Source organism: Oncorhynchus kisutch, linkage group LG17, assembly GCF_002021735.2.
Source record: "Oncorhynchus kisutch isolate 150728-3 linkage group LG17, Okis_V2, whole genome shotgun sequence".
In the NCBI taxonomy this organism is placed as follows: domain Eukaryota; kingdom Metazoa; phylum Chordata; class Actinopteri; order Salmoniformes; family Salmonidae; genus Oncorhynchus; species Oncorhynchus kisutch.
Window position 1 is genome coordinate 52,350,084 of NC_034190.2, and position 12,118 is coordinate 52,362,201.

General features: G+C 40.9%; 1 protein-coding gene across 1 annotated transcript; it reads left to right on the plus strand.

The window, feature by feature from the left end:
• The first annotated feature begins 2,810 nt into the window (after positions 1-2,810).
• LOC109907882 (coiled-coil domain-containing protein 22) lies at positions 2,811-11,536 on the plus strand. The gene is made up of 15 exons (XM_020506148.2): positions 2,811-3,213; positions 3,696-3,873; positions 4,569-4,701; positions 5,185-5,291; positions 5,611-5,695; positions 7,246-7,415; positions 7,523-7,735; positions 7,875-8,066; positions 8,204-8,440; positions 8,519-8,620; positions 8,739-8,846; positions 8,976-9,071; positions 9,212-9,271; positions 9,412-9,486; positions 9,632-11,536. The coding sequence occupies exons 1-15, from the start codon at positions 3,164-3,166 to the stop codon at positions 9,743-9,745; spliced, it is 1,920 nt and encodes a 639-aa protein (XP_020361737.1). The 5' UTR covers positions 2,811-3,163; the 3' UTR covers positions 9,746-11,536.
• The last annotated feature ends 582 nt before the right edge of the window (positions 11,537-12,118 follow it).

Genomic DNA, 12,118 nt, shown 5'->3' on the forward strand with positions numbered 1-12,118 from the left:
TTTATTTGATCGATTAGATATGTCGTAACGCTTAAGTTGTCTCGAGTGTACTGATATAAGTAGGACACGTGACATCCCGGGAAACTTTGAGAATTCATTTTTGTATCGGACTTGTCTTGAGATGGCTATGCATATTCATGGCATGAGGCTAATAGCGCAGAATCGCTCTCCATTGAATACAGGCAGTTGACATCAACATGTATCCACCAATCCAAAGAAATGATAGGTGGGAGCTAGACAGCCCACCGTGCCGCTTTGTAGTCTCCCATAGTTAGGGCAGAGATACATGTATCTTGTATCTTACATCCATAATACATGTATCTTACATCCATAATCTTTGACACAGACCACATGATACAGCATGAGAGAAGAATGTACACAACAGAGACAGTTCAGATAGAGACAGTTCGTGAGGTAGCTCTACCCGATTGATAGTTGTAGTAGTCTACCTCCACCCCAATGGACATGTATTTTTTCATCACTGCCACAGTTGTTATTATGTGTAGAGTGCTATTTCTATGTATATTGTTGTTTTTTAAAACCATTTTCATTATTTTATTTAACTTAGTCCTGCATGTTGGAGTTCGAAGCATAAGATTTTCACTGTACCCTGCAATCACACCTGCAACCCGGTACATGTGACTATTAAACACTGAATAGTAGTTGGTAATAAGCAAATCTTGAAAGTATGCTTTATCTACTTTGAAGAACAACTAGACTGATTTTGTCAGACGGCTCTGCAGCACAGTCATCTACCAGCTAGCTAATAGCCTAGCTAAATAGGATGACTCAATTGAGAGAAACAGAGATAACGTTACATGGTTATCTGTCTGGCTGCTACTGCCTGAGCAAAGATGAGATGAGATAATGACTTGAATGAAACTTGAATGAAATAATAGAGTCATCAAATGTAAAAAAAAATATATACACAACTGAAATATTTTACGAAAGTATGGTCATGTGAATAAATGATGGTTAATAAGTATGCAGTAAGGGTCACTTCCATTGGCTGTTATTAATTGTTTTATTCTGTGTTGTTAGACAATGGAAAGTTTTCAATGTTTTGGCAAATTAATGTTCTCAATATTTGGCTTTGGAATTTCAATGAAATAGCTCTAAAACGATTTCAATGTCATATTTCATAATGTATTTATTATTCTTTTTTATTATCCAAACAGAAATCAAATGTTTTATTATTATTTTTCCCAAACAGAACCGACCTCAAAAAACACTAATCACTCTAATACGTTATATTCTTCAAGAATCAATGGGTATATATCACCAATTTAAAAGTCAAAAAATGTATGTAGCAATCACAGATTGCCCCCTTTAAAGTGAAGCAGTGAATATATAGTCATAGTTAAATATATCATTTGGGGAGAGCTATATGATGTTGCATCTAGTGGAAGAAGTTTAGAAGTTTGTTAGTGTTGAAAAATGTTGACTTGTTTAATAGTAAGTAGCCAAGAAGTACTTGTAGCAGTAATAGTGTAATCGTGAATAGGTAGGTAAGTTTTTATGTAAGTTGTTGAGAAAGTTCAGTTGTTTGTAAAAGTTGAGATGAAATGTAGTTATAGTAAATATAATTAGAGGGTGCTTATATAGTCCTGTTTCACTGTATGTACAAATGGGTAACCTGTACAAGTGTGAGGTGTGAAATGGAAATGTGTTTCTGCATATCCCACTTCCCCTGTGGGGTGACAGCCAGGGGAGCAGCCATTATTGATGGCGACCATGGAGCAATTACGGTTACTTACCTTGCTCAGGGATTTGACGTAGCAACCTTTCAGTTACTAGCCCAACGCTCCTAACCGCCATGTTACCCGACGCCCTTATTTGATGTGGTTACAAAAACAGCTGCATCATTTTATTGGTACACTGTTCTGATTTCAGATTTGAAAAGCAGGAAGTAGACCAAGATTTCATAAGTTGTTGGGAAAGTGGTCAAAGTAGCTGATTTGTGTCAAAAGTTACATTCTTTACAGTCAATAGAATGTTGGAATGAACAGGAGTTTTCAACAATGGGAGCTTTAGAATGTTAAAGAAATCCCATTAATGTGGATGAAGGACAAAAAGTATGAATGTTATCAAAAAAATGGTATACAAGCACATTGGTCCTGACCAGTCTACACATTTTAAAGTTTTAATTATGTTTCTACCTCAAAGGGGCAATCAGCAGCTGAAACCATATCAAACAAAGTGATCTCCCCACCCCTGTTTCGGTAAAAGGCTGAGGGATGGGGCCGGAGAAATGTAACCACTCTCAAATTCATAGATACAGCTATGGATGCAAGGACTGACTATCCATGATATCAACATTGTAGTTTTAACCATGTTTTGAGGCTGTATAGTGTTTGTTTATATATACTTTGTTTACAAAGTTTGGAGTAAAACAAGCTTATATTTGGGGTTATGATGGGTTATGATAGATGAACTAAACTCACGAGGCATTTATAAATGATATTCTTCAAGTATTAATTGGTACATATCATTAGTTTATAAAGAAAAATAATGCATGCAGCAAATGCAGATTGCCCCTTTAAACAGTGTACAAAAAAATGTTGTACCAAATAATAATAAGTCCGAAATAAGTTGTACAATATTTAAAGTGTGATTAACAAGTCCTATTAATACACATCCCATTGAAAACAGGCACACGTCTAAAATAATGCAATTTCCAAAATGCACGTGCCAAATCGCAGTTGCCAGTCATGGGTTGTCACTAAGCGACTAGTGGGGGCTTGCTGGGAATCAGAGTTTTACTTGCCCAGCTCTCCAGAAGATTGTTGAAACTCAGCATCCCATAAAGCACTGCTACCATGTACTCCTCCCATACGACTTCCTGCCTTTAGTTTAGATATGCACAATTTTATATTACACGAATGTGTTAGCTAGCTAGCTTTCGTAAAATGAAAAGCAATTTGCAAGACATTTAGGGAAACACACAGCATTTTTTAAATGGAACGGTTGCTGAAATAGCCAGTGTGGAGTGATAACGTTAGTTTAGCTACCTAGGTCGCCAGCTAACACAGGCTCGCTAGCTAGCTTTTTCCAATGGACAAGCCTGTTAAACCGCTTTCTAGCTAGCCAACAGAAGCCTAATTATATGTAATTTAGGGGAAGATTTTTTTCTAAAAGAAATTACAAGGCACTTCTTGCAGTGATGGATGAAGTTGATAAGATTTTAATTCACTCGCTTAGACAGACTGGCACGTAAGTATCTAGCTAGCTAAAGTTACTTTCTAACATTATCAATAAATAACCTGTTGTTGCTAGCTTGCAATTTAGTTAGCTAACGTTTGCTAGCTTATGTGTCTACTGTAGTGAGTTTGGCTAGCTCTTGTCTTTGATTTGATAGCCACTGATACCCAGATCTACATTCACTCACTCACCAGAGCCATTTCATATGAGCTAATATTTTCCTTGTGAACGTTTGTTGAAGTGTAGAGCGCAAATCATGGCTACATTCATCCAAACGTTTAACATGTGCTTATTTTGTTCTAACAGCTAGTTGTTTGATTTTCACTCTGCCAATAATCAAATATGTTCGATAGTGTAATGAGCTGAATTCATCTATCTTTGAATGTCATTTGAAAGTTTAACCGGCTGATCACATGACTAGTGAGAAGTGGGTGTGACACAAGTGGGAAGTTAACCCTGTGCACCTGCACCTCATGGTGTGTCTGTTTGCACAGGGACGTGGGGAAGGATGTGCAGAGTGTGAAGCACTTCACCAGTGAGCTGATAGTGGAGGCGGTGGTGAGATGTCTGCGAGTGATCGACCCGGCCCTGGGAAGCGGACTGTGCCCCTCCTTACCCCCAGGCATGTCTGCCCGCTTCCGTGTGGGCATGAGCCTGGCACAGGCCTGTCAGGTGAGAGGTCGAAAGGGTTAGTTATAGTGCTCCCCCTCATGTTGCGAAATGGGGCTCACTCCTTCTTTTGATCACATGAAGATTAAGATATTGTTTGCTGTAAATGGATAACCATGCATGACTTATTGATGTACCCATATGACCTATTCCCCCTTTTGCATGACACTCAGTCCAAGGTTTTTTTTTTGTATTCTGAAATTAATTTACTGTCATTAGATCAAGCTCAGTTTTTCATGGTCCCAACTACATGCATGCAGTCTGGACCACTGATGTCTGAAAAGAAGTCATTCAGCAACCAATTTGACATCCTGCTATAATGTGAAGTGATGTCATATAGACTAATGCCATTCCATCTCATTGAGCATTGTTTTGAACTGTTTTTGTTTCCTCACTTGATTGACTCTATTGAATAGCCCAATTGCTTGCGTAACTTCGGTTGAGTGATCTCCTGAGATTAACAGTTTACTTACAACATTTTGAATCTGCCAAGTGTGAATACATTTGGTTTGATCATTTTGTGAAGCAGGCTACATCATTGGACATGTTAATGAAAATCTCATAGACATTCCTCGTTCCATTTCTTACCCGGAATGACCCTCATGTTCTAAAGGGTGAGGGTGAGGCATTATACTAAGGTCAATGACCTGTGTATGAACAGACTCCATAACGAGGTTGACATGCATTTTTATTTGCAGGACCTTGGCTACAAGGGAGAGATTGGCTACCAGACCTTTCTGTACAGCAATGAGCCAGAGATCCGCTCCCTGCTCATGTTCCTAGTGGAGAAGCTGCCCAGAGAAAGTGCTGAGGCCTCGGACCAACCAGCAGGTACAGACTCAATGTCCCACCATTGTACTTCTTGTCATTAATAAATACCATTCAAATCAAATCAAATTTATTTATATAGCCCTTCGTACATCAGCTGATATCTCAAAGTGCTGTACAGAAACCCAGCCTAAAACCCCAAACAGCAAGCAATGCAGGTGTAGAAGCATGGTGGCTAGGAAAAACTCCCTAGAAAGGCCAATACCTAGGAAGAAACCTAGAGAGGAACCAGGCTATGTGGGGTGGCCAGTCCTCTTCTGGCTGTGCCGGGTGGAGATTATAACAGAACATGGTCAAGATGTTCAATGTTCATAAATGACCAGCATGGTCATTCATCCCTTAGCTTTAGTTCTCCCCTTATACATTGGTTTTATTTTTTACTTTCTGAACTGTAATCTGATCAATAAAAAGACATGGAATGTTTGAACTTCTAAAATTGACAATCTGAAAGTATTTCTTTGTCTCATACATTGTAACCCCTAACAGGTAAATCGGCCCTCCTCCAGAAATCCATAGCTGCCCAGATTAAAGCTCAGCTGGCCTTGCCCTGGCTCTCTCCATCCTGCAGACTACCCCTCCTCTGTAAAACACAGGTATGTCCTGCTAGCTATGCTACAAAGCATTATCAATGACGTGGCCTGCTAAGTTTAATATACACTGATAAATAACTTTGGGTTTCCTAGATCATGAAGGAAGCTAGATTAAGGCTATATAGTGAAAGTAGTGAGGCAATAATGACTCATGTTCATCCTGTTTTTCATGGCTTCATGGATATTTACTCAAGTCAATATTCCCCAGAAATACAAACATCCAATTTGAATCTATACACACTTCCTATTTGAATCTATGCGTCTTTGTGTCAACAGTGTTCCCTCTTGTTGTATGCGTTCTCACTTTCACGTTTCTTTTTAGAACCCAGGACCGTCCCACAGTTTCCACTCTCAGACCCTTAGTTTACCCCACTGCCTCAAAGTGCCTGGGAAAAAGCAATTGAAAGGTAAACCCCAGAATACACAGGACCCTCATAACTTACTGTCATTGCATATCATTCTGTAATCCAATTCTTCCAGTTGTGTAGGATTCTGAATGAGTAGCCTATATACAGTACCTGTCAAAAGTTTGGACACACCTACTCCTTCAAGGGTTTTTCTTTATTTTTACTATTTTCTACATTTTAGAATAATAGTGAAGACCTCAGAACTATAAAATAACACGTGGAATGATGTAGCAACCAAAAAAGTGTTAAACATATTTTAAATTATTCGAAGTAGCCACCCTTTGCCTTGATGACAGCTTTGCACACTCTTGGCATTCTCTCAACCAGCTTCACCTGGACTGCTTTTCCAACAGTCTTGAATGAGTTCTCACATATGCTGAGCACTTGTTGGCTGCTTTTCCTTCACACTGTGGTCCGACTCATCCCAAACCATCTCAATTGGGTTGAGGTTGGGTGATTGTGGAGGCCAGGTCATCTGATGCAGCACTCATCACTCTCGTTCTTGGTCAAATAGCCCTTACACAGCCTGGCGACGTGTTGGGTCATTGTCCTGTTGAAAAACAAATGATAGTCCTTCTAAGCGCAAACCAGTTGGGATGGCGTATCGCTGCAGAATGCTGTGGTAGTCATGCTAGTTGTGTGCCTTGAATTCTAAATAAATCACTAACAGTGTCTCCAGCAAAGCACCATCACACCACCACCTCCTTGCTTCATGGTGGGAACCACTCATGCAGAGATCATCCGTTCACCTACTCACAAAGACATAGCGGTTGGAACCAAAGATTTCAAATTTGGACTAATCAGACCAAAGGACAAATTTCCATCGGTCTAATGTCCTTTGCTCATGTTTCTTGGCCCAAGCAAGTCTCTTCTTATTGGTGTCCTTTAGTAGTGGTTTCTTTGCAGCAATTCGACCATGAAGGCCTAATTCACGCAGACTCCTCTGAACAGTTGATCTGTGGCGGTGGTCAGGTGGTGTTACTTGAACTCTGTAAGGCATTTATTTGCGCTGCAATTTCTGAGGCTGGTAACTTGTCCTCTGCGGCAGAGGTAACTCTGGGTCTTCCTTTCCTGTGGCGGTCCTCATGAGAGCCAGTTGCATCATAACAAAATTCTTGACATTTCCCGGACTGACTGACCTTCATGTTTTACGGTAATGATGGACTGTAATTTTTCTTTGCTTATTTGAGCTGGTCTTGCCATAATATGGACTTAGCCCTATATGGTAAAATACCATCTTCTGTATACCACCCCTACCTTGTCACAACACAACTGATTGGCTCAAACGCATTAAGAAGGAAAGAAATTCCACAAATTAACTTTCAACAAGGCATACCTGTTAATTGAAAAGCATTCCAGGTGACTGGAAAAAATAAAAAAATTAACGAAAAACCTTGAATGAGTAGATGTGTCTAAATCTTTGACTGGTACTGTACATAAGCAGGTGTTACATTAAGCTTGGTACAATATCGTCTTTGCCACTGAAATGAGAGCATATGGTGACAGTTCAATACCAGTATACCACGTCATTCTTTTCTCCCCCTCTTCAGAGGAAAATGACTACCACAGGGACTTCCTTCCCCCTGTAACTGCCCAGCCGTCGCAGCATGCCTCCGTGCCGGCCTCCCTGCTGGAGCAGCATGCAGGGGAGCTCAGTGCCGCCCAGGAGTGGGAGAATGAGTGGAATAGCCAAGGCCTCCTTTCCCGCCTCACACCCGAGGTATGCTCTTTAAGGGATAGTTTAAGTTTTTGACTTGAATTTGAGAACAATAATAATATTTCTGTGTTCAATGCAGTGTTTTCATCTGTAAACTCGTGTCCACCCAGGAATATCGCTCCAGGAAGCGTGCTCGTCTGCAGAAGCGGATCGAAGAGCAGCTGCGCACTGCGGCCCAGACCCGCCCGGACACCCTCGGTGCCCACGGGTCGGGCTCTGACCTCACAGAGCTGCTGCAGTCCTTCGGGGGCTCTCCCCTCATTGGTGACATCCTCGCCAAGGGCACCCGCTTCACCCACACTGAAAAATTTACTTTCACAGAGGTGAATGATGGGTTAAACAAAGCCTGCTCCAAAGACATTGAGCAAGATCTCCAAATGTTCCCCCTTTTGATTTCCAATTTGAATACAGCCTTTGTTTCTCTCTAACCGGTCCATTCCTCTCTCTGTGTGTGTTTGTCAGGAGCCTGAGAAAGCTGCCAAGCAGATGGCAGCAGCGGCCAACTCCCTCCCCAGCTCACATCAGTCGGAGGAGGATCTGCAGGCCCGACAGCAGGAGGAGCTGGCCTCCCTGCAGCAGCAGCTACAGCAGCTCTCCCTCAGCCTAGAGGAGGTGGGCGGAGACATGAGGCAGCTCACTGTGTCCATACATCAGGTAATTGGAGCCTCTATTATTCAAAATTGACAAACTGTGTATTTGCGTAGACCTCGGACCAGAGTTACCACAGTGGAATGAACTATGACATGTAAGACATAGTCACCCTGCAACACTTGTCTCTCGTCTGTGTGCAGGTGTCAGATGAGCTGAAGCAGAAAGAGCTGAGCAACACGGAGGAGGAGGACTCTGTGCGGGTAAAGAAGCAGACCATATACCTGCTGCCGGACGGGGAGAACAACCTGGCCAAGCTGCAGGCCCTAGTGGAGGGAAGTGCCGAGCGAGTGGTCAACCTGGCCGCCCAGTGGGAGAAACACCGAGCTCCACTTATCGATGAGCACCGCAGGCTCAAGGAGCTCTGCAGCAACCAAGAGGTAGCGTTCATCTCCTTAGATATCCCCAAGTGTGTGACAGAAAGAAACTCTTAATTCAACTTCCATTCTTTTCTCTAGATTGAGTCCTCCCGAAAGCTATCTGAAATCAAAGAGCTTCATGAAAAAATCAGTCAATCTGCGGAGGAGGCCAAGAAGAAGGAGGGACTGTATAAACAACTGGTATTAAAACTAATTAAATGTATTTGGGATGATTTTACTTCCACAATGTGTATTAATTTGGTTCCTGTCCAAACATTTTGTCTAACACTAGTTTTGGGAAATCGGATTTGTCCTTCAGATAACAGAGTTTGAGAATCTCCCCAAAGATATCTCCCGCTCAGCGTACACTGCCAGGATCCTGGAGATCGTTGGAAACATCCGGAAACAGAAGGAAGAAATTACAAAGGTACACTGTCTGAGACACCTCGCATCAATACAGTCCTGAGTATCTCCTTAAAAACAAAGTAATTAAAACAAAATTTGAATCTGAGTAGAGTGATTTTAAGTATGGTATTTGTGTCTCCTTTTTCTCTAGATTCTGTCTGACACTAAGGAGCTGCAAAAAGAGATTAACAGCCTGACTGGAAAACTGGACCGAACGTTTGCTGTGACTGATGAGCTGGTCTTCAAGGTAGAACACCTAGCAAGAGAACTCCATGATTTTACTTTATTCAATTAGAGGTCAAAGGAATACCTGAATTTTATTTCAATTGTTCTCTATACCACAGTTTTCTTCAATTGCCTAATATTACTTTTCCTCATACTGTGCAGGATGCGAAAAAAGACGAATCTGTCCGCAAATCCTACAAGTACCTGGCAGCCTTGCATGAGGTAAGAGCTTGTTGGCAGAATATATCCTTCTTAGAAACTGAAGAGCAATGTGTATATCCTTGGGTGTGGTGCACTGTGGTAATTTTAGGGCCTTATAACTATATTAGTTAGTTGTGACTTGATTCTCTTTCCTGGTATAGAACTGCACTCAGTTGATCCAAACTATTGAGGACACTGGCACAATCATGAGAGAGATCAGAGACCTGGAGGAACAGGTATATATGGACCTCTTATTTTATGCCAATTCACTAACTTGCACTGCTACTGTACAACATCAGGCATAGTTTGTGATTTTATTTGGCATAGCGATATAGGTCTGACTTGGTAAAGCAAACTTTTAAAGTTCCCGTTTCTCCATAGATTGACACAGAGAATGGTAAAAAGACTGTAAGCAACCTGGAGAAGATCCTGGAGGACTACAAAGCCATTCGCCAGGAGAACTCTGCTCTGGCTGCCAAGATCAGAGAGGCCTGACGTGACCCTCCTCAGCATGATGCACCGTAGTGGCCGCCTGACTCGTCTGCTGGTCAAACTGACCGGTAGGTAGCATGCCCTCGAGACTGCCTGTCCTGTGTGTGTGGAACCAAGAAAGCACACTCGTCTCAAGACTTTCAACGCTTTCCTTCCACCAACGTCACTTTTGGTTTTGCCTTCTGGGAGCACTGACAGCATATGGGGAGCGGAGATTAAATTTTGTACTGAAAATACTTAATTTTTTATGCACAAACCTTGGCTGATCAAAATCCATGCAGGATATAGAAAAGAGTTGTGTGATGCATAAAACAGTGAATTAATTATACTTGCCTTGCATCCCTGGTGTCCCATTGATTCCACACAATCAAAAAATAGGTTCTGCACAAATGATGCTCTCATACTTTCTATTAGAAATGTGTAGTAGATCTTATCTCAATTGCAGTAGTTCTGATTGACCCATCAAGTGAATGTCTTGATGATCGAGGTATAATTACACAAGCACTGATTTACATCTCTATGAATTTGAGTACATCAATCCTTACCTACATTCTTAGACCAGTCATTGGAAATGAATGATTGATTTAGAACTCACGAGGTTGTTTGAATGTCATCCAGTCCTAGACTAGTAAACCTAGTGATTGTAAGTGATTCTGCTGAATCTGGTGAGTTTAGTGTGCTTTGAAAATGTCAGGTCTATGTTCCCTCAAAGTGCACCATGTTTCAGAAGTAACATGTACCATCACAATCCCCCTGAGTAATGGTTGCTGTACAAATGACCAGCTTTAAGCTTTTTTTTTTTACTGTACAATACTTCCAAGTAATCTTGATACTACTTTGAAATGCAAAGCAGTTCCATGTGTTAAGGTGAATTTCTTCATCTCCCCCCCCCCCCCATTCCACAGACAAATGCAAAGGCTAGGTATGGCCTAAGATACAATTGACTTGTGCAGAACGAAATCCATGCCATATTTTGTCTTACAAACTGGAATCGACTAGGTTTGTCCTTTCTAGGTCGTGCTCATGCCTTGAAATCAAATGCTGCTTTTGTCTCTCTTTTGCTGAGTATTATTTGGCTTAGGGTAAATTGCCTCGCCTTTTGGGCATTGATCTCCTGAAATGGCCAAGATTAGATAACAAATAAACTACATTGATTGACAATGATTCATGCAAAACTTGTATAACAATGATACAACAATGTTAGTCAGCAAATTAACATTTAAATGAATGTCCTGTGCTATGTTGTGTTTTCTTTCACACGTTAAGGTTTAGTTAATGTTGAAATGCTGAAACGTTTTTTTTTGCATCACGTTCATATTCTGGCCTTTTTTCCATGATCCTGTGGGAATGCCTGTTGTACTGGCTCTTTAGCCCTGTTTATACCTGGTGCCAACATGTATCCTTTGTCCTGATCTTGTCAACGTTCTAATTGTGCCACATTTTTGGCGGGTGTAGATGATTAAAAGACACATTGTGATCTCTTTGATCAGATCTTCCTAATCACCTCGGGAGGTGGTCAGGCACGCATTGGCTGTGTTCACACAGGCAGTCAAATTCTGATCTTTTACCCATTTATTAACAAAAGAGCTTATCTGATTGGTCAAAATGCCAATTAGGGGAAAAAGTATTATGCTGCCAGTGTAAGCACCGCCATTGTGTCTGGATATCAGTCAAGTATTAACAGATCCTGATGGTCAAACTAAATCATCATACTGGCCTCTAAGATCATTGACACTGAGCACCATTGACTTATGGCATCAGCAATTGTCTTAAAATAAATACCTTCATATTGTTTTGAAAGAATATCTGTTAAAAATGTGCATGCAGGGAGACTCCAGCTAATCTGTTCATAATGTGGACAGTGGCTAGGTAGATGCATCACCTGGATCAGATCACAAAACTCACATAACTCATGTAAACAAGGCTTCTTGTTTTTGGAACATTTGCATCAGGCACAGTATATCCACACATGTACCTCTCTCGGATCCATCATGCTGCTATTTTCAAGAATGTACTTGCAATATTGAGTTGCATGTATTAATATATTTTCAATATTATAATATAAATTGATGTGTTCCAAACTGTAGTCATGCAGTTACAATTTACACACGACATTGCTGGACATGGTTGATCTCGTAATATTCACTAGATGGGTTACCAACCCTACAATGTGTAACTTGTTACTGCGGGAAACCACTTGCTGAATCCATTGGCGTCTAATAACGCTAATTTTTACCAAACTTTTTCACCACAAACAATTTTATTAAAATATGATTATTAGAATAAAACCTACATTTAATGAAATTATGGTTCCCAGGTTTTATAAATATTTCATCCATGAAATAAAACATGAGATACTTCTGCCAGCTGGAAGCT

Coding starts and splice junctions, on each gene's coding strand:
- LOC109907882 (XM_020506148.2), top strand. CDS start 3,164: ATGGATGAAGTTGATAAGATTTTAATTCACTCGCTTAGACAGACTGGC. Junction 3,214..3,695: donor TCGCTTAGACAGACTGGCAC/GTAAGTATCTAG, acceptor CTGTTTGCACAG/GGACGTGGGGAAGGATGTGC. Junction 7,416..7,522: donor TTTCCCGCCTCACACCCGAG/GTATGCTCTTTA, acceptor GTGTCCACCCAG/GAATATCGCTCCAGGAAGCG.